This window comes from Lepidochelys kempii, chromosome 14, assembly GCF_965140285.1.
Source record: "Lepidochelys kempii isolate rLepKem1 chromosome 14, rLepKem1.hap1, whole genome shotgun sequence".
NCBI classification, from domain to species: Eukaryota; Metazoa; Chordata; order Testudines; family Cheloniidae; genus Lepidochelys; species Lepidochelys kempii.
This window is the reverse complement of record NC_136393.1, coordinates 49,946,244-49,971,457: the sequence shown is the minus strand read 5'-3', so window position 1 is coordinate 49,971,457 and position 25,214 is coordinate 49,946,244. Positions and strand designations below refer to the sequence as shown.

The 25,214-nt window shown below is 66.4% G+C and overlaps 2 protein-coding genes across 2 annotated transcripts; one reads left to right on the top strand and one right to left on the bottom strand.

The window, feature by feature from the left end:
* Positions 1-7,445: 7,445 nt before the first annotated feature.
* On the bottom strand, positions 7,446-12,880 carry APOM (apolipoprotein M). Its single transcript, XM_073326937.2, has 6 exons — positions 12,851-12,880; positions 10,636-10,963; positions 8,976-9,143; positions 8,560-8,713; positions 7,935-8,008; positions 7,446-7,566 (listed from the first exon to the last, which is right to left on the bottom strand). Exons 1-6 carry the CDS (start codon positions 12,878-12,880, stop codon positions 7,463-7,465), a joined length of 858 nt encoding a protein of 285 aa, XP_073183038.2. The 3' UTR covers positions 7,446-7,462.
* On the top strand, positions 12,872-24,862 carry BAG6 (BAG cochaperone 6). The gene is given in 27 exon segments (XM_078848708.1): positions 12,872-12,932; positions 12,934-12,964; positions 13,272-13,382; positions 13,625-13,657; positions 13,660-13,847; positions 14,387-14,440; positions 15,098-15,172; positions 15,252-15,442; positions 15,521-15,650; positions 16,160-16,357; positions 16,620-16,887; positions 17,078-17,164; positions 17,877-18,026; positions 18,131-18,243; positions 18,499-18,583; positions 18,924-19,270; positions 19,383-19,713; positions 20,050-20,219; positions 20,881-20,934; positions 21,223-21,325; positions 21,834-21,958; positions 22,774-22,920; positions 23,001-23,060; positions 23,678-23,812; positions 23,891-23,998; positions 24,122-24,268; positions 24,685-24,862. Coding segments are annotated over 27 exon segments (3,591 nt in total). The 5' UTR covers positions 12,872-12,878; the 3' UTR covers positions 24,781-24,862.
* The last annotated feature ends 352 nt before the right edge of the window (positions 24,863-25,214 follow it).

Sequence of the window (25,214 nt, the reverse complement as noted above, 5' to 3'; positions counted from 1 at the left end):
CTTTCCTCCGACTGAGCATGCGCCCCCGCGGGAGGGCCCCGTCCCTGCTCTCCCCCTCCCGTGGGGGAGTGGGGCTGCCCGTGGCGAACGCCTGAGCCGCTCCCGCCGTGCGGGGCTTGCGCTGCTGTCCGGGCTCCCCGCTCCCGCAGAGTTCCCCTGGCTCATCCCGCGTGGATCGGCGTGTCTGCTTCTTCGGAGCCGGCCGGCGACGGAGTGACTGGGTCCCTCTGGGTCATAATCCGAGCAGGCACTTAGCAGTCAGCTACATGGACAAGAAGGACCCCTATGGGGGCTTCCCGCGGTCGCACATGCGTATTGGAGGCAGTAGGAGCCATGTTTGCTAAGGGCAGCCCTTTCAAATAATAGAGGAGCGAAGCCGGGGTGCGCAGCCATCTTGGAGGTGGGCTGCGGATAGACCGGTTCCCATTGGTTTCCAGGGCAACCCCGACCGCCATCTTTGTTTAGGGCAAAATCTGGCGGCTCCGATGAGGTGAATCTAGGTCGGTAGCCATTTTGGATGTGGTTGATGGGGCGCTTTTCTCCCTTATACCTAATGGCGCAGCCGCCCCCCTCCGCCATCTTTGTTGTGGGTAAAGAGACTGGCAGCCTGTTAGGGCCAGAGGGTCTGTTCAGGGCCCAGGGCTGCCCCCAGTTCTTTAGTTATTGTTGCGTCTGCCCTGTCCTGGAGGCGGGGAGAGAACCCAGGAGTCCTGGCTCCCAGCCCCCCCGCCCCTGCTCTGACCCACCAGGCCCCGCTCCCCTCCCAGAGCCAGGGAGAGAACCCAGGAGTCCTGGCTCCCAGCCCCCCCGCCCCTGCTCTGACCCACCAGGCCCCGCTCCCCTCCCAGAGCCAGGGAGAGAACCCAGGAGTCCTGGCTCCCAGCCCCCAACCTCTAACCACGAGCCCCCCCCTTAGCTTGGGGGAGAACCCAGGCGTCCGGGCTCCCGTCCCCCAGACCCCACTGCCCTTCCCAGAGCCAGGAGAGAACCCAGGAGTCCTGGCTCCCAGCCCCGCCCTGCTCTAACCGCCAGCCCCGCCTCCCTGAGCCGGGAGAGAACCCAGGCGTCCGGGCTCCCCAGAGGCCCCACCCCTTGCCGGGGGAGTCCCTGCCCAATCCGGTCCTTCCTGAAACCCGACCAGCTGCTGGATTTTCCCCCCATCTCGGGCTGGGCTCGGAGCCTTTTCCCCTCCCTGCCACGCTCCCGGGCCCGCAGCCCCCCCGCAGCGGGGTCCCCCCCACTTAGGGGGTGCTCGGTGCCCCAGGACCCAGCAGCGGGGCCCCGCCTGCGAGGCCGGCCGGGAGCAGCCATGGAGCGAGATTTCCCGGGGACCCCCCCGCCCCCGCAGGTCAGAGAGAGCTGAAAAGCGGGGGGAGCGAGGCAGGATTTTGGGGGTGCCACTTCCCCCACCGTGGGGAGTTTGGGGGTGAAATCCACCCGCTTTGCTGTTTTGTGGGGGCAGGGAGTTTGGGGGGTACCCCAACCAGCGATCGTGTGGGTGTGTGTTTCGGGGATCCCTCTTTCGGGGTGTACCCCCCGTCTGCCGGAACAAGCAGGGAGGATGGGGCTTTGAAAGGAATCAGCGGGCGTTTCAGGGTGGGCTGGATATTTTGGGGGGTGCGAACCTCTGCTGCCCTCCCTGACAATGTGGGGATGAAATTGACCCGCTGGTGTTTTGGGGGTGCTTTCCCTGCCAGAACCGGGGTGATACTGTGGGGTAAAGTAGCTGGCATTTCAGGGTGAGCTCGCTATTTCGGGGGTGTTCCCCCCCCAATCCGTGGCCATATGGGGTGAAATCAGCCCGCTGGTATTTGCGGGAGGAGCAGCACTTTTGGGGTGTCTTCTGCCACCGGCACAGAGAAATAGAGACTAAACTTCATGGGATTTGTCTGTCAGAGGATCAATATTTCGGGGTGCGAAGCGCCATTACACGTGGCAACCGGTGCGCCTGACCAGCGCGGATTGCTAGAGTTTGGGGTACAGTGTTTGGGAGGGTGACCTCACCCGCACTGACAAGGTCGGGGTGAAATTAATCAGCTGGGGTGCGCTGTAAGGGGCTGAGATTTTTCTAAGGATTTTTACTGTTCAGAGACGGGGTAAAAATGTCGGGGTGCAGGAACCGTGCTGTGATCTGCTCTTAATGAGGATGAGCCTGTTTCAGGGGCGCAGCATTTGGGGATGTCTTATTTCTGCTGTGAGCAGAATTGGTGTAGGACAAAGGAGAAGTATTTTGGGGTGTATCAGTCCTGCCGCGACTGGATCCTAACAAGGATTTGTCTGTTTCAGGGGGACCAGTGATACTGGGGTGACCCAGCACTGAGGATGTGAGCCTGAAACAAACCAGCTGCTGTATCTTTCAGGGGACCGAGAATTTCGGGGGTTTCCTGCCCCAGAGAGTCAGGGGAGTGAAACTGATGAAGATCGCTATTTTTCGAAGGGTCGGTATTTTGCTGCGGGTGGACAGTTCTTGCCGGCAGAAGAGACATGCTGGGGTAGATTGAACTGCCCGGTGTGTGTTTTGGGGGGCCCCAGCACTTTGGGGTGAATTAGCACCATTTCCAGTGGATACAACTCAGGGGTGAAATTAACAAGGAGCCATATTTTTGGCTAAGGGACCAGTATTTTGGGGTGAAGGACCCCAGGCCCAGCAGAGACAACTGAGGGAGTGAAACTTACGAAGATTCAGATCTTTGGGTGACAGCAACTGCCAGGGGGACTGAAATTAACCCAGACACGGAGGAAATTCGTGGCTATTGTGGGGTGAAGGGTTTCCGATACCGCAAAATCAAGGAGCTGGCGTCTGGTTCTGGGGAGCAGCACGGGACCCTGACCTAACCAGGTTTTTGTGGAAGCCGGCTTCAGAGGGGAAAACGCCCCAGAGAGAGTTTAGGGGAGGCCGGTGCGTTGGAGAGGGGAGCTGGCTAGTCCCCCAAGGTCTGGACCCCTCTCACTGCTCCCTCCGTCCCCTCACACCCCAGTGCTGATTTTATTTGGGGTGCTGGATTCTCACCGGTTTCCTCCCATGTCCCTAAACAGAGCCAAGGCCTGGCTGACAAAACTCCCCTGGTGGGGGCGTGCGGCAGGAAAAGAGGGTGGGCCGACGGAGGCCCCCCAGAAATCCCAGTGGTGGGGTGCCCGGCGCCTCCTGGCTCTGATCGGATGGGGACGTGCCAGGGATCCGGGCCCCGCCCCGGGAGAGGGCCTCTTCTCTAGAATCTCACAGGTCCCTCAGTATCTGTCCCCCAACCAGCCGTCGCCTGACGTCCCGGAGCATTTCCAGATCTGTTTCAACTTTGCCCGGCACCTGTTTGATCTCTGCGTGGTGACTCTGCTCTGTGCCTGCTCCCCGGCTTTCCGGCTGCTCCTGGATATTTTGGGGTTCAGGGGCCCCCTGAAAGTCTGGCTCCACGGTCTGGCCACCTTCCTTGTCACCACCTACGGGATGTACCTGGCGCTGTGGCTGGTCCAGAAATATCTGCTGCAGTTCGCTTGCCTCTACGGCTTCCTGCAGACCCTGGTGCTGTGCGTGAGTATCCGGGCTGCCGAGGAGGAGGAGGAGAGCGGGGGCGTCCCGGGGGGAGTGGACCCTGGCGGCGGGGCAGAGGCAGAGAGGACGGAGTGACGGCCCCGCCCATCCACCTCGCACCTCTGCAATAAACCACAAGGTCACCAGCGTCTGGGTGTGTGTGCAAGGACCGAGCTCCGCCCACTTTCCACGTGGAGACACGAGACTCCGCCCCCTGGCACTGTGGGGGTGAGGGCACCAGGACTTGGGTACAGAGACATGAGCCTCCACCCCCTGGGACTTGTGAGAGGGGGCGGGGGAGTGGCTGGCTCAGGAGTGTGTGGGGGGGGTGTCAAAACCACCGCAGGGAAGGAACCAATCAGAACTGCTGGGATCCCGCCAAGCTGCAGGTGGATCTGCGGGGGAGGGGGAAGCGGATCGGAACCGCTCTGGGTCAGGGAGGGCGAAGGGATTTGGGACCACAGGGAAGGGAGAAATGGGGGGGGGTATCCGGGGGCTCAGAACCAAGGGAGTGGAGCTAGCTGAGCCGTGGGAGGAGGGATTCTGTGGGGGGTGGGGTGGGGTGGGGTCTCTTCTTAGCAATAACCCCTTTCCTTGGTGGCGGATGCCAGGGGAGGGGACCCCTGGGGAGGGGTCTGACAATGGAGATGTGGGGGGTGAGAGGGAGAGAACATGACAGAGGGAGTGGGGAGGTCTAGACCCCCCGCCCCACATCCCGGGCTCCCAGCTGGGGTGATCCCATGTTCCCGCTCTAGAACGATCTACGACATGACTTGGGTCTCCCAGCTCAGGTGTGGTGGGGATAGACACCGTCACCCTCTTGTAGACCAGCCCCCCACCCCATCGCTTCTAATCTTGCTGCTGATCTAGAGTGAACACCATCACCGTGGTGACGTTATCTAGAACTGACCGCCGCAGCCAGCCTTCAGGGCATGTGCTGTGGTCTTTAAGGAACACTACATCCCATCCCTACGCCAAAGTGATCTAGAACAAGCCAGATGGGAAATACAAGGCATGATTCAAAACTTTGGTGACCAATCTAGAAACAAGAGGTGCCGGTGATAGTCTAGAACGTGTCACCAACCCTACCGGCACTACGTGCTACTGGGACAGGCCAGTACACGATCTAGACCCTGCTGTTATAATCTAGAGCTTCTCCTGAGGGAGGCCTGCTGGTCTGGAGGCTAGAGCCAGTCCCTGTGGGAAGCCTCTGGCATCTGACCTAGAAAAGACCTCTGGTCTCTGCCTCTTTGCCATCAGCCATCACACAAGCTCTAGAACTAAGCCCCTATTTGACACAGTCTAGAGCAACCCCAAGTGCCTGCTTTGGCACACAATCCAGAGTGAGCCCCCTATCTCTGGGGTACACTCCGTCTCCTTGTGACGATTCTCACCAGCAGCCCCCTGTCGCTCTGCAATCTAGAACGAACCCTCCGGCTCCTGGATGTGATCTAGAAGGTCCACTCCCCTTGCCTTGTGTTCTAGCCCGTGCACTCGCTGCTGAGATACCATCTATTGCAGCCCCCAGTACCTCCCTCTGTGATCTACACCGCTCCAGAGACCCGGTGTGATCTAGAACATGCTCTGGGACACAGTCCAGAACCCCACCCCTCTTTGTGCTAAAATCTAGAGCACCCTCAGCCCTGCCCAGAAATGCCCTAGAATGAGCCTTAGGGTCTGGAGTCTACAGGAAGCTCCCTTCTACCATGCATGATCTAGAACAACTTTCCCACCATCCCTGCTCTTCCACCAGATTCTGGAAGAAACCCACCCCCCAAACCCACCCAGCATAGGGACAATCTAGCATGACCTACCCTGCACCCAACCCCAGACCGGTTTCCTGCTGTCTTTTCTCTGCAGCATGGTGCTAGACAATAATTCCTTGCACTCTCCAGATCACCCTGATCTAGAACGTCTCTGATCCAGAACACAGTTGAAAGGAGATTTGAGTTGAGAAAAGACTTTGTACGTGATCCTGCCCTGTTCACCTGACTGACCTCCTCCTCCAGGCCCCTCAATCCATGCCTGCAACCCCCCCAGCTCTGCCCCAAATCCAGTCTGTGGGGTCTAGATCAGCATCTATGGTGTGGGGCAGGGGCATTGGAGGCGGGTCCCCCTGCGGGGTTTGCTGCACCATCTCCTGGGCAGGAGGATCGGACCTGAACTTGCTCTGCTCTGGAGCAGCACGGGAGCAGGGGGGGACGGATGGAAATCTGTGACCTTTATCTGTGGATCAATCCAGACCAGCGCTCGAGAGCTGATTCCAGAGCCCGGCTTCCACGCTGGGTTTTAAACCTGTGTTTTATTTAAATAAAATGGAAAATTTGACAGTCAACGAGTGGCCGGCCTGGAATGGTTTTCGTATGTGGCCCGACCGAGACTGCCCCCCACCATTCCATCACACGGACTCTCTGACCTAGATGGGGGACCCCACTTTGCACAGAGCCCCAGACAGAGCTGAGGGCCCCGTCGCACCAGGCACTGCACAGACAGATCGTGAGAGACCGTCCCTGCCCTGGGGTGTTCGGAGGGTCCACGAAGTCCGGATCATTCGTCCCATTTAACAAATGGGGAAACAGGCCCAACGGAAGATGAGAATTTCCCAACATTACACGGGAAAGATGTTTCCTTTAAGTAAGGATCAAATAACCCCAGGGAGTGCAGTAGAATATACCAGTCTGGCCCTTCCCCCCACAGCTCTGCCGGCCCCCCTCACTCCTGACCCGCAGCCCCCTGCCAGCCCAGCCCAGCCCTGGGCTCCCCCCACCACTGGCCACGCCCCATGTGTCTGTGGGTCCAAACCAGTGCTTAGGGACACGTTGTCATAGATGCGGCAGGATCAGGATTTATTTGACAGGCTCTGCGGAAATGGGATTTCTTCCTCCAGGTGAATGAGGGGGTCAGTCTTCAGGGGGGCCGTTTCCTCAGGGGGGCCAGTCGCAGCAGCTTGGGGGGCTGGCAGAGGGGCAGGAAAGAAACAGAGAAAGGCCTGAGATGGAAAACCGTCTGAGCCTTCAAACAATGTCAATTTCAGCGTCCGATGGGAAACACGGGCCCCGCAGAGCGCCCCCGAGTTGGCGGGGCGGGGGAGACCCAGAGATCTGCCCCACAAACCTCAATCCCAGCCACTACCACACTCTGAGATAGCGCGTGGAGTTGGTCATTGGAGGCCTGGCCAGGGGAGGGGGGGGAAATCTGGCTGAGACGTGGCGCACTCCAGCCAGGTCAGGGGGTGTGGGGCCCCTGGGAAGGGCAGGGAATGGGGGGGGGCCCTAGGGCTCAGCTCACCTGGCAGTGGGTCAATCAGGAATCCTGAAGCTGGCAGGTGTCTAGGGGGCAGAGAAGAGGGAGAGAGTTGGGGGTGTGTGTTGTGGGGAGGGATCACCCCGTGGGGAGGGGAGAGAGATTTCTGGGTGGGGTTGTGTGTCAGTGAGCATTTTGGTGACCCAATAACCTACCCCCAATTCTCTTCCATGCCCCCCAAACCTACCCCTCCCCCAACACCTGCCCAACCCCTCTCCTGACCCCCCAAACCTCCCCCACAACTTCCCTTCTTCCCAGCGCCTCCCAAACCCCTTCCCCCAAATCTACCCCCCCCAAACTCCTCCCTCTCCCAACCCACCCCCTTCCCCCAAAGCTAATCCCACTGGCCGATGGGGTGGGGGAGTGACCCCCCCCAAAGGCCCCACTCATCCGGGTGTTACCTTGGCTGCGGGGGATAAGCAGGAATTCTTCCATGTCCAGGCAGTAGGCTTGGTTCCGGAAATCCTCAATGCACTAATCGGCCAGGTGGGGGGTGCGGGCTGGGGGACAGGGAGAGACACCTCAGAACTGGGAGAGAACCCAGGAGTCCTGGCTCCCAGCCCCCCGGCTCTCACCACCAGCCCCCGTGCCCCTCCGAGTCAGGGAGAGAAACCCAGGAGTCCGGGTCCCCGCTTACAGTACAGCATGGATCCTTTGATAGTCTCGGTCGCTTTCCTGGACAATGATGGTGTCTGGACACTTGCTGGAGAACAGCTCGGTTCTCATCCCGGGCCGGCCTGTGAGGGGGGAGACAGAGCCAGGAGCTGGGGGCTGCAGGTCAGGAGTGAGGGGCTCCGGCAGAGCTTGCAGGGGCCCAGGGCTGGGCTAGCGGGGGCTGTGGGTCGGGAGTGAGGGGCACCGGCAGAGCTGGGTGGGACAGGGCTGGCAGGGGCTGCGGGTCGGGAATGAGGGGCACTAGGGGGGCAGGCTGGGCTAGCAGGGGCTGCGGGTCCGGGAGTGAGGGGCACCGGCAGAGCTGGGGGGGGACCCAGGGCTGGGCTGGCAGGGGGCTGCGGTCGGGGAGTGAGGGCACCGGCAGAGCTGGGGGGAGCCCAGGGCTGGGCTGGCAGGGGGCTGTGGGTCGGGAGTGAGGGGCACCACTCACCTTCTGTGGCCAGGTCCGTGCTCCCTTCCTTAAGCAGATAAATCCATGATCTGGGCACGCAGGCCCCTGATTTCCTGGGCGGGGAGAAGGGGGGGCGGTCAGCTGGAGGGGACTTTGGGGAGCAGGTGGAGGGGGGTGGCTGGACACTGGGGCATGGGGGGTCGTGGGTGGAGGGGCCACTGAGTATCCCGTCTGACAAGCTGCCAGCCCATGCCCTCAGCCATGCCCAGAGCCCCACAGAGGGGCCCGAGCCCCCCCCACCGATGGCCGTAACCGATTTGTGGCAAGCTGCCAGGCTCATCCTGCTGCGAACCACCCAATGGGGGGTTGTGGCCCCTCGGAGATCGGGGTCCAAGGCCTTCCCCACCCCGTGTCTGGCGTCCGCATGGCCTGGGGGGGGTGGGGAACAGCTGGCCGGGACGATGCGCAGAGATACCCCACGGCCACCCCTCCCACCCCCGGGGGCCTTCAGAGGGAGAGAAGCAAAATCCCTAGAAAAGGGGGGGGGGATCCCTTCCTGACCCCACCAGTGAGACCCTGAAGCCTGAGCGTTGGGCACGGCCCATTGGGGCGCACCCTGGAGTGGGGGGGCTGGAGGGGGTTGGGGGGCCGGGCCCCCACTCACAGGCGGAGGGCGGCGCGGAGCTGCAGACGCTGGGGCTGGGGGCTCTGCCCATGTGGAAGACGGAGCTGTCGGTGCCCGCGAAGGTCTCCAGGGCCGCAGGGGTGGGCTGCTGCTCCAGAAATGAAGTGCCAGGTGCCAGGTACTGCCAGGGGAACTGTGGGGCGTCAGGGTCTTGCAGAGCCCCCCCCCAGAGCCCCGCCCAGCCGCCCCCTGCACCCTCCCCCACAGAGACCCAAGCACCGGCTAGGGAACCCCACACCCTTCTCTGCCCTCCAGGGGTCCCCAAGCCCGATCCCCACATGAACCCGCCTTCCCCTGAGTCCCCCCCAACCTTCACTGCCCCACCCCTGGGGATCCCCAGACACCCTGATCCTGGGGAGGGGTTTTCCCCCGGCCCATGCCCCAGTGCTAGCTACCTGGTCCCCGTCCAGCCTGCTGGCTGGCAGTGGGGCTGGGGGGTGCATGGGCCTCAGGGCGCTGATCAGGGCCCCGTACAGGTACAGCAGGTAAGACCAGGTGCGGTGGAGCATGGCGGGTGGGGGCCGGGTTCGGGGCTGTCTGCCGGCCCTTGTCCCTCTGGCCAGCTCACCTTTGCCCTTCCGCCGCCCACGTTAATCAGTAACTCGAGGGAGTCCAGAGTCCCGTGGATGGGAGCAACCCCACGCCCGCTGGGCCAGGGCGGCCCTACGGCATACAGCGCTGTGCGGGAGGGGCTCTGGGGGCCTCCAGGAGATCCAACAATAACGGGCGGGAGGGGAGGCGGGGATGGAGCTTGCAGGAGACCTTGCAGGAACAGGGCCTGCAGCTTACATGAGACCCTACAATAATAAACCAGTGTGGGTAGCTGGGTGTTTGCAAGGACCCCTCCCCGCAAGCACACTGAGCCTCAGGAGACCCTATAATAACAAGAAGGGGGCGGGCGGCTGATGCTTGTGAGGGACCCTACAATAACAAACCGGTGTGGATAGCTCTGTGTTTCCAGAAGCCGCTCCAAGAACAGGGCTGCCGCCGCCCGCAGGTTTTGGGGGAGCCCTGTGGCTGGCATCTCCAGCGTGGCGGGCCCTACAATAATACACTCAAAGGCCGGCCCCTGCAGGGTTTCTGGGCAGCCCGGTCCAGCAGGCCGGGCGGGTTGCTGGGGCTTGGGAGTCACACACACGAGCGAAGGGCGGCCGGGGCCATTTCGGTCGGCGATGAGGAGAAACTTTCTCGCTCTCAGGGGCAAGAATTGGCCTCCGGGGGCGGGCGTCGTGGGAGCCCCGTCGCGGGAGGGTGTAAGAGCAGTTTGGACAAACCCCGCTTGGGCCCGGCCCGCCTGGTCCTGCCTTAGCGCAGGGGGGCTGGACTTGCGACGTCTCGGGGCCCTCCCCGCCCGGCGTCCTTAGTGTCTTGGGGGAAACGCTGCAATCACATAAACATGCCTGGGGCCTCAAGGGGTTTGGGGAGACCCTACAATAACACAAACGGGGGAGGCAAGCTCACCATTTTTGGGAGACCCTACAATAACATAACCATGCCCAGGGCCGCTCGTGTTTTGGGGAGACCCTACAGGAACTCAAAGGGGAGTGGACGTCCCCAGTGCTTTTGGGAGACCCTACAATAACAAACTGGCATTCTCTGCCTACCCAAACTCATTGCCCATAACAAAGATGGCGGACGAGGGGGGATATTCCCCCCCATTGGGGATAGTCCGCCAATCAGGACTGGGAAAATGTGCCCTCAACAAATATGGTGGCAAGTCAGGTGTCATAAGTATGTGCCCATAGCCAATATGGCCGCCGCTTTGGCTTCGGCTCCTTGGAGCGCCAAGGCATTGCGTTCCAAAGATGTGTCGGGCCGGCGACTCCGCGTCACCATTTCCACGCCAACCTCCAAGATGGCCGCCGCGCTGCCTTCGCCGCATACGCAGCCGCATGGGCCCGCCCAGAAGAAAGATGGTGGACAAAGGCCTTAGTACGCAGGTGCAGGCGAGCGAGCGCCCTCGAGCCGGTATAGTAGCCCGAAAACTGCCTGGACAAAAACTTCGCGATCGGAGGCGAACAAGCGGCGTCCCCGCCGCAGAACGAGCAGACCCACCGGCTCGGAACCGAGGAGCGATCAAGGAAGGAGCGGCGGGAGGGACTGTGGGCGAGTAGCTCGGTTTCACGGTATATTTAATCAGGCGCCTGTCCGGACAGCCCCGAGGCGAAGGACCCATAGTAGGGAAGGCGGGGGGGGGCGCGCGAGCGCACAGCTCTTGCGCATGCGCAGTCGGGCGCAGCAGCGGCGAGAGGCGGCTGGAGGGAGTCGCTCCAAGGAGGCGCCGGTCCCGCGGCCGCTTCGCCCCGTTCCGAGCCCGCAGCGTCTCCCCGGCCGGGGCGCCCGAAGCGTCTCCCCCACCCGCCCCCCCGCGGCCGCCGGACCCCTGCGGGGAACCGGAAGTGGGCCCCTGGGGCTTGGGCTCCACCGGAAGTGGCTCCCGTTTGACCGGAAGTACCCGCCAGCGAGGCCGGGGGCGGGGCCAGTTGGACTTGGAGCCCCTCCCCCTCCCCTCCCCCTGTCGAGAGGGGCCCTTGGAGCGGGGTGAGCCTCGGCGCGGCCATGGGGGGGCGGGGGTGGCAAAGTGGGGGAAGGGAGGGGCGGGGGTGTAAGGTGTATGGGGGAGGGGCTTGGCTGTATGGGGAGGGAGGGGTGGGGTGTAAGGGGGGAAGGGGGGGCGGGGTTTAAGGGGTTATGGGGAGGGGTGGGTGTAAGGGGGGGAAGGGGTGGCGGGGTTTAAGGGGTTATGGGGAGGGGTGGGGGGGTAAGGGGTGGGGTTGTAAGGTGGGGGAAGGGGGGGCGGGGTTTAAGGGTTATGGGGAGGGCGTGGGGGGTAGGGGTGGGGTGTAAGGGTGGGGAAGGAGGGGCGGGGTTTAAGGTGTTATGGGGAGGGGCGGGGGGGTAAGGGGTGGGGTGTAATGTGGGGAGGTGGGGGGAAGGGGGGGCGGGGTTTAAGGGGTTATGGGGAGGGGTGGGGGGTAATGTGGGGAAGGGAGGGGCGGGGTTTAAGGTGTTATGGGGAGGGGCGGGGGGTAAGGGGTGGGGTGTAAGGTGGGGGAAGGGGGGGCGGGGTTTAAGGGGTTATGGGGAGGGGCGGGGGGTAAGGGGTGGGTGTAAGGTGGGGGAAGGGGGGCGGGGTTTAAGGGGTTATGGGGAGGGGCGGGGGGTAAGGGGTGGGGTGTAAGGGGGGGAAGGGGGGGCGGGGTTTAAGGGGTTATGGGGAGGGGCGGGGGGTAAGGGGTGGGGTGTAAGGTGGGGGAAGGGAGGGCGGGGGTTTAAGGTGTTATGGGGAGGGGCGGGGGGGTAAGGGGTGGGGTGTAATGTGGGGGAAGGTGGGGAAGGGGGGGCGGGGTTTAAGGGGTTATGGGAGGGGTGGGGGGTAAGGGGTGGGGTGTAATGTGGGGAAGGGAGGGGCGGGGTTTAAGGTGTTATGGGGAGGGGCGGGGGGTAAGGGGTGGGGTGTAAGGTGGGGGAAGGGAGGGGCGGGGTTTAAGGGGTTATGGGGGAGGGGCGGGGGGTAAGGGGTGGGTGTAAGGTGGGGGAAGGGGGGGCGGGGTTTAAGGGGTTATGGGGAGGGGCGGGGGGTAAGGGGTGGGGTGTAAGTGGGGGAAGGGGGCGGGGTTTAAGGGGTTATGGGGAGGGGCGGGGGGGTAAGGGGTGGGGTGTAAGGGGGGGGAAGGGGGGGCGGGGTTTAAGGGGTTATGGGAGGGGCGGGGGGTAAGGGGTGGGTGTAAGGTGGGGGAAGGGAGGGGCGGGGTTTAAGGGGTTATGGGGAGGGGTGGGGGGTAAGGTGGGGGAAGGGAGGGGCGGGTTTAAGGTGTTATAGGGAGGGGTGGGGGGTAAGGGGTGGGGTGTAAGGTGGGGGAAGGGGGGGGCGGGGTTTAAGGGGTTATGGGGAGGGGTGGGGGGTAAGGGGTGGGGTGTAAGGTGGGGGAAGGGAGGGGCGGGGTTTAAGGTGTTATGGGGAGGGGCGGGGGGGGTAAGGGGTGGGGGTGTAAATGTGGGGGGAAGGTGGGGAAGGGGGGGCGGGGGTTAAGGGGTTATGGGGAGGGGTGGGGGGTAAGGGTGGGGTGTAATGTGGGGGAAGGGAGGGGCGGGGTTTAAGGTGTTATGGGGAAGGGGCGGAGCAGTAACTGGGGGGAGGGGCACGGGGAAGGGAGGGGTGTAAGGTGGGTGGCAGGGAGGCCCGTGGATTTAAGCGGTGTGTGTGTGTGTGGGGGGGGGCACGTTCAGCGCCCACGGGGGCGGCTGATCTGGGACCTGAACGCGTAACCCGCTGTCCCGTGACAGGACCCGGCGCCATGGCGGAGCCGGAGAACCTCGAGGTGATGGTGAAAACGCTCGACTCGCAGACCCAGGACCTTCACCGTAGAGGCGGAGGTGAGAGGCTGGGAGGCTGCTGGGTGTGGCTCAGTCCGGGGCCATCTCCCTTGGGGGTCTGTGCTGGGCCCAGTCTGGCGCTAAGGGATGCTCTGCGTCGGCCCATTCGGCTATTTGGCAGCTCCTGTGTCCCACCCCAGAGCCAGCCGCATCTCAGCCCTGGGCAAGGGGTCCCTGTATAACCAGCTTCCCCACCCCAGAGGGAGCTGCATTCAATGGATAGCGATGCCAGAGCGTGAGCTGAGAAGAGAGGAGGTGCTGGGGGGTGGGTTTGACCCCACTGGTTCTTGCCCCTTTCCCCTGTAGGTGACCGTTGAAGGAGTTCAAAGAGCACATTGCGGGCTCAGTAAATATCCCTGCGGAGAAACAGCGTCTGATCTACCAGGGACGAGTCCTACAGGATGACAAGAAGCTTAAAGAATATAGTGAGTATGGGGGCTGCGGGTCAGGAGTGAGGGGGCGGACTAGTGGGCATGTAGGGGCAGGGCTGGGCTAGCAGGGGGCTGCAGGTTGGGAGTGAGGGGCACCGCAGAGCTGGGGGGGGAGCCCAGGGCTGGGCTAGCAGGGGGCTGCGGGTCAGGAGTGAGGGGCACCGGCAGAGCTGGGGGGGATGGAGCCCAGAGGTTTGAGGTTCCGGTTTCACCCCCCTTTGTCTCTTCTTTCCAAGATGTTGGGGGCAAAGTGATCCACTTGGTGGAACGTGCCCTCCCCAGACTCAGTCGCCCTCCTCCGGGGGTCCCTCTGGAGCCAGCTCGGCCTCAGCCCCCCACAATGGCATTGGCGGCCGGGGAGCTGGTGCCACTGTCCACGACCGTAATGCCAACAGCTACGTCATGGTGGGGACCTTCAATTTACCAGTCAGTATTATGGACCCCCAGCCGCCCTCACAGGTGAGTTCCTGCCAGGGGGCGCCGTGGTGCATGGGGCTGGCGGGGCCTCTCCCTGGCTGTCAGCGCTAGCCCCAGTGTGCCGCCGGGGGTGGGTCCTGAAAGAGGCAGGTTCTCTCTCTTCTCTGGCAGTTTGCTTTGGTTTATTTCCTGTGGTTCTGTAACAGGTGTGAGATCTTCTAGCCGGTGTGTGTCAAGAAGTGTGATGGACGGGTGGGAACTCAGGACTCCTGGATTCTGTCCCTGGCTCTGGGAGGGGAGTGGGGGGCTAGTGGGTTAGAGCAGGGGGAGCTGGGAGCCAGGACTCCTGGGTTCTCTCCTGGCTCTGGGAGGGCAGAGGGTCCGTGGAGTGGTGATGCAGGGTGGGAGTCTCTATCCACCTCCCCCTTGTGCTCAGTGTCTGTAGCCCCTCTCCCCTTTCTCTGTTTTTATTTATTTTTCTCTTTCTTTTCCTGTTTTTATTCCATTCCTTTTCTTTTGTTTTCTTTGGCTTTCTCCGTCTCTCCCTGCTTCGCTCCCGTCTCCTTGCTCCTCCCGCTAAGGTCGACGGATCCTCTGTGGATGTCCATATTAATATGGAACAGGCGCCCGTACAGGTACTGGAGGAGGGTGGGCGCTGGGGTGGAGGGCAGAGGGGTGAAAGGTCAGCAGGGGGGTTGGGGGCGGGGGCTGTTCAAGGCCACTGGGGGTTCTGGGAAGGGTTAGAGAATTGACAGAGCACAGGGGGGTTCTGGGTTGGAACCAATGAAATTCTCTCCTGGAAATTTTCTTTCCTTTGGGGGCGGGGCTAAAGAGGACAGGAAAGAGCTCAGGGGGCCCATGGGCTGATCCTGGGGTTACTTGGCTGGATAGTTCAGGGGTGTCATCGGGGGTGGGGGATACCAGACAGGCGGGGCCCATGGATCTCATCCAGGAGGCAGGGGTCCCAGGCTGGATGAGCCGGCGCGGGGGTCGGGTGGGGTCTGGACTGGGGGTTTGGATTTGGGAGGTTTGGGTCCTGTTCTGGCTGGGCCTGGGCTAGCTGGGCCGAGGGGTCTGGTCTGGGAGTCCTGGGCTAGCTGGGCCCAGGGAGTCTGGACTGGGGGAATCTGGGTCGTGGTCTGGGGGCCCTATGCTGCACTGGCCCAGGGGGGTGTGTGCGTGTTGCCAGCTGGCTGGGCCCAGGGGTCTGGTCTGGGTTAGCACCAGGCTGTGTCCTTGTGAGCTGCACTCCCAGGCCCAGTCCTGACCCGGCCCCTGCCCTGTCGTTCCAGAGCGAGCCCCGCGTCCGGCTGGTGATGGCACAGCACATGCTCCGAGACGTGCAGGGCATCCTGGGCCGGCTGGAGGTGAGTCCCCGGCTCTGAGCCCCGACTGCGGGGGGAGGGAAAGAGTCCCCGGCTCTGAGCTCAGTGTCTCTCTCTCTAGGGTCGCACCAACGGGCAGCCCCAGCCCACGCCGGAGAACGCCCCCCCGGTCCCCGACGAGCCGCCGCCTTCCACCAGCCCTGGCCAGCGGGAGCCCATGGAGGCAGCTGATTCGGATGTCCCAGCCGCGCCAGACGAGGAGAACCCCCAGCCTGGGCCGGAGCCAACCCCGGCTGCCGAAGGGGCCCCCAAGTAAGGACAGGCCAGAGGGGGTGGGGTGGGGATCGGGGCCCAGGCGCCCACTGAGCCCCCTCTCCCATCTCCCTGCAGCCACCCAGCGCCGGCCGAGTACGTGGAGGTGCTGCTGGAGCTGCGCAGGGTGGAGGAGCAGCTGCAGCCCTTCCTGCAGCGCTACCAGGAGATCCTGGCCACGGCCAGCACCACTGACTACAACAACAATGTAAGGGCCGGGCCCACCCCCATCCCCAGGAGAATGGGATGTTCTGAACATCACCCCCCCCCCCCCGTGAGAGTGGGATGGTCCAAATCCCCCCTCCCCCCGTGGGACCTTCTGAACTCCCCCTCCCCCTTTCCTGGTGACAATGGGGTGGTCCAAATTATGCTCTCCCCAGTCCATGAACGGATGGCAGAATCCAAATCCCCTCTCCCCACAAGTCGGTTCTAACCCTTGGGGATGCTCCAGGTTCCCGCCCCCTGCTGCCAGGCGCTCGATTGGCTAGAACCCGAGCAGTTCATTTTTGGGAGTAGGGCTGTGAGAGCATTATGGGTCATCCCACGCAAGGGGGCGGGGATTATTTGGGCTCTGAGGTGGCTGATACCGTGAACAGGGTGATGTGGACCCGGAGCTGGGTTGTACCATGGATGGGATGGTGGAGCGGGGGGAGGTGGGCGATACCACGGCTGGCGGGGGGGCACTGCGGGAGCTGACCGTGCCCCCTTCATTGGCAGGCGGAGGGGCGCGAGGAGGACCAGCGCATCATCAACCTGGTGGGGGAGTCCATGCGCCTGATGGGGAACACCTTCGTGGCCCTGTCCGACCTGCGCTGCAACCTGTCCTGCAGCGCCCCCCGCCACCTCCACGTGGTCCGGCCCATGTCCCACTATGCCGCCCCCATGGTGCTGCAGCAGGCTGCCATTCCCATACAGGTGAGCTGGGGCACGGGACCCAGGCACCCGGGGCAGCACCCGCCCCTAGGGGGCCTCACAGCTCTTGGGGAGAGGGATGGACCCAGGTGTCCGAGCTGACGCCGCCTGAGATGATACCCCCTTGAGGGGCTCACAGGCCCTGGGGAGGGGGGATGGACCCAGGAGACCGGGATGGCTCCTCCAGGGAGGGTCGCAGCCCCAGGAAGGGAGGGATGGACTCAGGAGTCCGGGATGGGCCCCCTAATTATTTATCTGTTCACAGATCAACGTTGGTACCACAGTGACCATGACGGGGAACGGTGCCCGCCCCTCCCAGCCTGGCTCCGAGGGACCTGCCCCCACCCAACCCTCCCCCCCGGCCCCGGCCGGAGCCCCCAGCCCCGGGGAGGCAGGCCGGGGCCCGGAGAGCCAGCCGTCCCCCGGGGTGGCCCCAACTCAGACCCAGGGCTCCCAGACCAGCCACCCCCGGGTCATCCGCATCTCCCACCAGACCGTCGAGCCCGTCGTCATGATGCACATGAACATACAGGGTGAGCGTGAGACCCTCTGGGGGGTGCTGGCTTGGGGGTCAGGGCAAGGGATGCCAGCCCCAATCCAGCCTTAGGGGGGCCCCGGAATGGGACACGGGGCCTTTCCACTCCAGAACTTCTGGGTTTGATCCTGGCTCAGGCTGGGTGAGGGATACAAGTCCTGGGCTAATCGCTTGTTTCTTACCCTCAGACTCTGGCTCCCAGGCACCAGGGGGTGGCTCCGGGGGCACCGTTCCCACGGGCGCTGCTGGACCAGCCGGGCATGGCCCAGGCATGGGTAAGATGAGCCCAGGGCTGGGCTGGCAGAGGCTGCAGGTCGGGAGTGAGGGGCACCGGCAGAGCTGGAGGGGCAGGGGGCTGTGGGATGGGAGTGAAGGGTGCTGGGGGGGCAGGGCTGGGCTGGCAGGGTGTTGCGGGTCGGGAGTGAGGGGCGCTGGGGGGGGCAGGGCTGGGCTGGGAAGGGGGCTGGGGGTCGGGAGAGAGGGGCGCCGGGCGGGCGGGGGGCTGCGGGTCGGGAGCGAGGGGCGCCGGGGGGGGGTGGGAGGGCAGGGAGCTGCGGGTCGGGAGCGAGGGGCGCCGTGGGGGCAGGGGGCTGCGGGTCGGGAGCGAGGGGCGCCGGGGGGGCTGCGGGTCGGGAGCGAGGGGCGCCGGGGGGGCTGCGGGTCGGGAGCGAGGGGCGCCGGGGGGGGGTGGGAGGGCAGGGAGCTGCGGGTCGGGAGCGAGGGGCGCCGTGGGGGCAGGGGGCTGCGGGTCGGGAGCGAGGGGCGCCGGGGGGGCTGCGGGTCGGGAGCGAGGGGCGCCGGGGGGGGGTGGGAGGGCAGGGAGCTGCGGGTCGGGAGAGAGGGGCGCCGTGGGGGCAGGGGGCTGCGGGTCGGGAGCGAGGGGCGCCAGGGGGGGCAGGGCTGTGCTGGCAGGGGGCTGGGGGTCGGGAGCGAGGGGGGCAGGCCGGGAGCGGTTGCAGTGGCTCACCAGCAGGGGGCGCTGGGCAGTGACGCCGCCCGTGAGCCCGGCTGTTCCCCTCTCCCCTGCAGGTGGCGCCCCGCCCGTGCCCCTGCCCAGCCTGCCCCCGGAGTTCATGCAGGCCGTGGCCCACCAGATCACCCAGCAAGCCATGGCAGCCGCTGCTTCCGCTGCCACAGGTGGGTGCGGCCAGCGGGGGCCGCGGGGGGGCCGCTCCGCCCCAGAGGTGGCTGCGTTCCCGCCCCGGCCGCTCAGTGTAACCCGGGTCCTTCCTCTGCCACAGGCCAGCAGGTCCCTGGCTTCCAGTCGGCCCCGACCCGCGTGGTGATCGCCCGGCCCTCGGCCCCGTCCGCTCGGCCCACCCACCCGGGGGCCCCCCAGGCGCCAGGACCCGGGGTGAGAGCCCGGCTGGAGGGGGCGGGGAACGGGGTGTGGGGCCTGTCCCCGCTAGGGGGCCTGGCTGGCTCGGGGGGCAGGAACAGGACATGTCTCCTTTTGCCTGTAGGGGGTGGCAGCATGCATCCGGCCCCAGGGCAGAGACTGGCTGGCTCGGGGATGGGGAATGGGACATGGGGCTGGCTCGGGGGCAGGACATGGGGCCTGTCCCCACTAGGGGGCGCTGGCTCTGAGGTAACGTCCGTCTCCCCCCAGACCCCCGGCGTAGGGGGCAATGCCTCCCTGGCACAGATGATTAGCGGGCTCGTCGGGCAGCTGCTGATGCAGCCGGTTCTCGTGGGTAAGTCTCTGCCCCATGCATCTCCTTTGGGGTGGGGTGGGGGGCAGGAATTTGGGGCTGGGTAGCCGGGCTGTTCTCACCCCTTGTCTTGCACCATAGGGGTTGGGAGGGGCAGTGGTGGCGAGAGGTGCTGGGGTCACGTGTGGGGCAGGCTGTAGGAAGTGTGTGTGTGTGGGGGGGTTGCAGACAGACGATTATGGAAGGGGGGCGGTGGAGTCCAGGGAGAGATTGGGGGGTTGAGGCAGGGGGTAAATTGGGATGACTGGGCAGGGTTGGGGGGCAGGGGGCATCATGGGAAAGGGAGGGGCAGGGCCCTGAGTGTTAATTCTGCCGCTCCCAGCTCAGGGCAGCGGCTCCTCTTCAGCGACGTCTTCCACCACCACCACCTCGTCGGCCTCCTTCCCGGCCCCGGCCTCCCCGCCCACGGCCTCGGCCAGTGCCGCCACCACCAACACGGCCACCACAGCGGCGGGGGGCAGCTCTGCTGGTGCACCGGGGGGCCCCGTGCCCTCCGCCTCCTCCTCGGCCCAGCCGCCGCCGCCTGCCGACGACCTCCACTTTTCCCAGCTTCTGGGCAACCTGCTGGGGGCAGCGGGCCCGGGTGTGGCCGGCGTGGGCTCCCCCACCATCACTGTGGCCATGCCCGGCATGCCCGCCTTCCTGCAAGGCATGACAGATTTCCTGCAGGTAAGCACTGCCCATCCTGTGGCATTCTGGGTAAGGGCACTTCCCCCCCAACGTGCTTGACTGGGCAGCCTGCCAGAGCCGTCCTTGACTACTGTCTCTTTCTCTTTTCCAGGCCACACAGATGGGGGCTGCCCCCACGCATGTGCCGGAACAGGCTCCACCCCCTGCCCCTCCTCCTCCTCCACAGCCAGAGGCTCCTCCAGCCCCTGCCCCACCCCTGCTGTCAGAGCGGGTGTCGGGCGGGGAGCGGGGGCGGGGCCGCCCCCCTGGGGGCCCCGAGGCCCTGACCCCCGAGTTCTTCATCAGTGTGGTGCAGGGGGTGCTGTCGTCCATGATGGGCTCGCTGAACGCCCAGCAGGGCAGCACCGAGAGCATCGCCAGCTTCATCCAGCGCCTCAGCGGCACCAGCAACCTCTTCGAGCCGGGCACCGAGGGGGCCATTGGTGAGCCCCGCCGCCCCCGCTGGGCCCCGCCGCCCCCGCTGGGCCCCGCCGCCCCCGCTGGGCCCCGCCGGGCCCCGCCGCCCCTGCTGGGCCCCGCCGCCCCCGCTGGGCCCCGCCCCTTCCTGGCGGCCCCGCCCCCTCAGGGCCGCTGGCCTCTGCCCCTTCTGGGCCATCCCCCACCGCTTGCCGGGCCACATTACTCTTGGCTTCCCTCGCCCGCTCCTGGCTGGGTCCCCCCCCGCTAGGCCTTGCCCCCTGGACGCCCCACGGCCCGGATTCTCCCCCCAGCGCCCCACGGGGGTGTCCCGCTGCCCCACTCCCCCCGTCTGTTCCCAGGCTTCTTCGGGGACCTGCTCTCGCTCATCTGCCAGAACTTCTCCATGGTGGACGTGGTGATGCTGCTCCACGGGCAGTTCCAGCCGCTGCAGCGCGTCCAGCCCCAGCTGCGCCGCTTCTTCCATCAGGAGTACCTGGGGGGGCGGGAGCCCTCGGACCACAACGTGCGGGTGAGGGGCCCCCCGAATCCCCCTGAGCCCCCCGAATCCCCCGCCCGCTTCTTCCACCAGGAGTCCCTGGGGGGGCGGGAGCCCTCGGACCACAACGTGCGGGTGAGGGGCCCCCCGAATCCCCCTGAGCCCCCTGAATCCCCCGCCCACTTCTTCCACCAGGAGTCCCTGGGGGGGCGGGAGCCCTCGGACCACAACGTGCGGGTGAGGGGCCCCCCGAATCCCCCTGAGCCCCCCGAATACCCCGCCCGCTTCTTCCACCAGGAGTCCCTGGGGGGGCGGGAGCCCTCGGACCACAACGTGCGGGTGAGGTGCCCCCCAAGTCCCCGCAAATTCCCCGCCCACTTCTTTGGGGGGGCAGGGGCCCTCGGACCACAACGTGTAGGTGAGGGGTCCCCCGAGTCCCTGTGAATCTTCCGAGCCCCCCGAATCTCCCCACCCAGCCTCCTGAATCTCCCACCTGCTGCTTCCACCAAGAGACCTGGGGGGGCGGGAGCCCTCTGACCACAACGTGCAGGTGAGGGTCCCCAGGGCCCTCTGAATCCCCCAGCCCCATCATCCCTGAATCCCCCCACCCCTGCTCCTTGTGGCCCCCGGCTCTTCTGCTGGTGCCCCTCACTCCTGCCCCCCAATCCCCGCTAACCTGTGGTTCCTCCCCCAGGTGGCCACCCACAGCCTGATCACCGGCCTGCAGGAATACATCCGCGAGAGCTTCGTAAGTGTCGCCCCCCAGGCTGTGGGGGGCTGTGGGTTGGAAGTGAGGGGCACCGGCAGAGTGATGGGCACCACCTCCTCTTACACCCCCCTGGCTGTGGAGGGCCCCTGCTCTCCCCCCATTCTGTTCAGAGGTGGCCTGGGGACAATGGGGGGCAGGTGGGAACAGCCCCCCTGTGTGTGTGTGATGGGGTACCGGCTGTGCATGTTGGGGGCAGCGTGTGGGTCTGGGTTGGGGTGAGAGGTCCCCACTGTCTCATTGGCTCCCCCTTCCCCCCCACCCCCCCAGGCCTCGGTGCAGGTGCAGGACGGGGTCGACATCACCCGGACCAACCTGGAGTTCCTGCAGGAGCATTTCAGCCGCATCGCCACTCACATCCTGCGTTGTGCCGGTGAGGGGGGGTCCGGGGGGGCTCCCTGTGGGATGTGGGGGTTCTGGGTGGGGGCTGTAGGGGGTCCCTGCAGAGTGTGGGGGGGCTGTGGGGGGAGGTCGCTGAGGGTGGGGGTTCTGGGTGGGGGCTGTAGGGCGTCCCAGTAGGGTGGGGGGAGGTTGCTGGGGGTGGGGGGGGGGTCCCTGCAGAGTCTGGGGGGGCTGTGGGGGGAGGTCGCTGAGGGTGGGGGTTCTGGGTGGGGGCTGTAGGGGGTCCCAGTAGGGTGGGGGGAGGTTGCTGGGGGTGGGGGGGTCCCTGCAGAGTCTGGGGGGGGCTGTGGGGGGAGGTCGCTGAGGGTGGGGGTTCTGGGTGGGGGCTGTAGGGCGTCCCAGTAGGGTGGGGGGAGGTTGCTGGGGGTGGGGGGGCATTGCTGTGGGGGGTCCCTGCAGGGTGGGGGGAGGTTGCTGAGGGTGGGGGGCTGTGGGGGGTCCCCAGGCCTGGCTCTCAGCCCCCTCCTCCGTCCCCCCAGACCCCACCTTCGGGTGCCGGCTGCTGGAGCTGTGTAACCAGGGGCTGTTCGAGTGTCTGGCTCTGAACCTGTACTGCCTGGGGGGGGAGCGGGCCGCCCTGACCGCCGTCATCAACGACCGCATTGTGAGTGCCCCCCCCCGGGACCCCTGGGCCCCTGCCCAGGGGCATCCCCCACACGCAGGACAGCTCCACCAGGCATCCTCCCTGTCCCCATAGCCCAGAGGGGCCTGGTCAGGATTGTGTAGCTGTGTTTGGGGGGGGGGGGGGGAGAATCTCCCGCTGCTGGCTGGGGGGGTCTGGGTGGGGTGGTGCCAGCTGGCAGAGGAAGGGGTTGGGGGTGCTGGGTGGGTGGGCGGGTGGTGGCCAGTGGGGGACATCTGGGGAGGTGGTGCCGGCTGGCTTGGGGGGGGCGGTGCCGGCTGGCAGGGCGGTCTGGGGGGGTCGGGGGAGTGTCACTGTAGCGGTGGCTCTTGGCGGACGTGAACCCCTTGCTGGTGAGCTGGCTGCCGGGGGGCGTCGGGGGGCGGGGTGTCGGCCGGCGGGGGGAGGCGGGGGGCGGGGTGTTGGCCGGCGGGGGGGGGGCGGGGTGCCGGCTGGCGGGGGGAGGCGGGGGCCCTGGGGGGCGTCGCTGACCCCCCTGTCCCGCAGCGGCGGCTCTCGGCGGACGTGAACCCCTCGCTGGTGAGCTGGCTGCTGGGGGGCGTCGGGGGGCGGGGTGTCGGCCGGCGGGGGGAGGCGGGGGGCGGGGTGCCGGCCGGCGGGGGGCGGCGGGGGCCCTGGGGGGCGTCGCTGACCCCCCTGTCCCGCAGCGGCGGCTCTCGGCGGACGTGAACCCCTCGCTGGTGAGCTGGCTGCCGGGGGGAGGCGGGGGGCGGGGTGCCGGCCGGCGGGGGGCGGCGGGGGCCCTGGGGGGCGTCGCTGACCCCCCTGTCCCGCAGCGGCGGCTCTCGGCGGACGTGAACCCCTCGCTGGTGAGCTGGCTGACGGCCATGATGGGGCTGCGGCTGCAGGTGGTCCTGGAGCACATGCCCGTCACCGAGGAGCAGGTGCTGCCCTACGTCCGCCACCTGGGCGAGGCCCCCCAGGTACGGCCCGGGCGGGGGGCGGGGGGGCGGGGGGCAGGACCCCCCCCCGCGTCCCCTCTTACCCTCCCCCCTCTGTGCAGCTGGCGCCGGACGAGCCCATGGAGGTGCAGGCGGCCGAGCAGCCCCCCGAAGCTGTGCAGGTACTGGGGGGCGGCGCTGGGGCCTTGTCTGGGGGGGTCCCTGCCATGTGGGGTGGGGGGCTGCGTGGGGGGGTCCCTGCCGTGTGGGGTGGGGGCCATCGGGGGGGTCCCAGCTGTGAGCTGCGGGGGCTGCGTGGGGGGGTCCCTGCTGTGTGGGGTGGGGGCCATCGGGGGGGTCCCTGCTGTGAGCTGCGTGTGGGGGTCCCTGACGTGTCGGGTGGGGGCCAGCGGGGGGGCTCCCTGCCGTGAGCTGCAGGGGCTGCGTGGGGGGCCAGCGGGGGGGCTCCCTGCCGTGAGCTGCGGGGGCTGCGTGGGGGGCCAGCGGGGGGGCTCCCTGCCGTGAGCTGCGGGGGCTGCGTGGGGGGGTCCCTGCCATGTGGGGTGGGGGCCAGCGGGGGGGCTCCCTGCCGTGAGCTGTGTGGGCTGCGTGGGGGGCCAGCGGGGGGGGGTCCCTGCCGTGAGCTGCGGGGGCTGCGTGGGGGGCCAGCGGGGGGGGGGTCCCTGTCGTGAGCTGCGGGGGCTGCGTGGGGGGCCAGCGGGGGGGGGGGTCCCTGCCGTGAGCTGCGTGGGGGGCCAGCGGGGGGGTCCCCGCGTCTCTCACCCCGCCCCGGTTGCAGCGGGACAGCACGGCCTCGCCGGCCCCGGCCACCACGGCGGAGGAGTCCCTGGCGCGGTGCCCGGAGCCGGAGCCGGGGGAGCTGCCGGGGGAGCCCGCGCCCGACGCCGAGCCCTGGGCAGCGGCCGTGCCCCCGGTGAGTGCTGGGGCTGGCTGGGGGGGGGGTGCTGGGGCCCCCCCATGTCTGACCCCCCTCCCCGCTCTGTCCCCGCAGGAGTGGGTGCCCATCATCCGCGAGGACATCCAGACCCAGCGCCGTGGGAAGCAGCAGCCGCCCCTGAGCGACGCCTACCTGACGGGCATGCCGGCCAAGCGCCGCAAGGTGAGCCCCCCGCCTGCCCCCCAACCCCGCCCCCAGCCTCACGTGAGGCCCACTGATGCGCCGGCTGGCCAAAGGCCGCTAGGTCAGCCCCCCAACCGCGCTCTTCCTCCGCTCTGCCCCCAGACCATGCGGGGCGACGGCCCCCAGCTGCTCCTCTGCGAGGCCGTGAGCCGAGCCGCCAGGGCCGCCGGCGTCAAGCCCCTGAGCAGCAGCGAGAGCCTGAGCCGGGAGCTGGCCGAGCCGGGGCTGCAGGAGGGCTACCGGCAGCAGGTGAGGCCCCCGGCCCCCCAGGCCTCTGCCCCAGCTGGAAACCCCTGAGCCCTCCCCCCTGGGCCCCCTCCAGCCCTGCCCCCTGGGTCTGCTTCAGCCAGCAACCCTGGAACCCCCCCCCCCCGGGGGTCTGCCCCATCTGGGACCCCTCCAGCCCTGCCCCATGGGTCTGCTTCAGCCAGCAACCCTGGACCCCCCCCCGCCGGGGGTCTGCCCCATCTGGAAACCCCTGAGACCTCCCTCTGGGGGGTCTGCCCCATCTGGGCCCCCTCGGATCTGCTTCATCTGGCAACCCCTGAGACACCACAAGTTGGGGCTGCAAGCAGGCGAGCCCCCTGGGTCCCCCCCCCAGCTGGGACCCTGAAGCTCTGTGGGGGGTGGGGGTCCATGCTCATTCCTCCCCCCCTCTCTTCCAGCTCCGTGCCGACCTCCAGAAGCGGCTGCAGGAGGATCCCAGCTTCAGCCCCCAGCGGTTCCCCAACGCCGACCGTGCCTTCGGGGACGAGGCCTAGGGGGCGCCAGCACCTTCCCCCCTGCCCCCTATTTATCCCCCTTCTTCCTGCCCCCTGGAGCAAATAAAGCTGCTTGGTGTCAGCCTGTGGGTCTCGTCTGTGCCAGGACTCCTGGGTTCTATGGGTTGGTGTTGCCACGCCTGTACCTCAGTTTCCCCTGGCTGCACTGCCCTGGGGGTTCAGACTGTAGAGAGGTAAATTGTGGGGCCCTCACCCCACCTACACCCAGAGACAATGCTGGGGTGTAAGTCAGCTGTTACCCTGCAGAGGGTCAGAAAAGTGACCAGGACACGGGGAAATCTCCGGTCACCTCCATGTAAATCCCTGGGGGGGACATGGGGTGCAGCTGGGGTCACCCCAGCATGAGGGGAATTGGGGGGCACCCCCTGGAGTGGGACTCAGGACGGGTTATTTCCTCCTCACGCACGATTGAG

Bases quoted from the DNA above. Each gene is read 5' to 3' on its own strand.
- APOM (XM_073326937.2), bottom strand. From the start codon at position 12,880: ATGGCGCCGGGTCCTGTCACGGGACAGCGG. The intron at 10,964-12,850 runs GTTACGCGTTCA...GGTTCCCCGCAG, and splicing joins GTCCTGTCACGGGACAGCGG to GGGTCCGGCGGCCGCGGGGG. The intron at 7,567-7,934 runs GTGAGTGGTGCC...CCCCCCTCACAG, and splicing joins CACGGACCTGGCCACAGAAG to GCCGGCCCGGGATGAGAACC.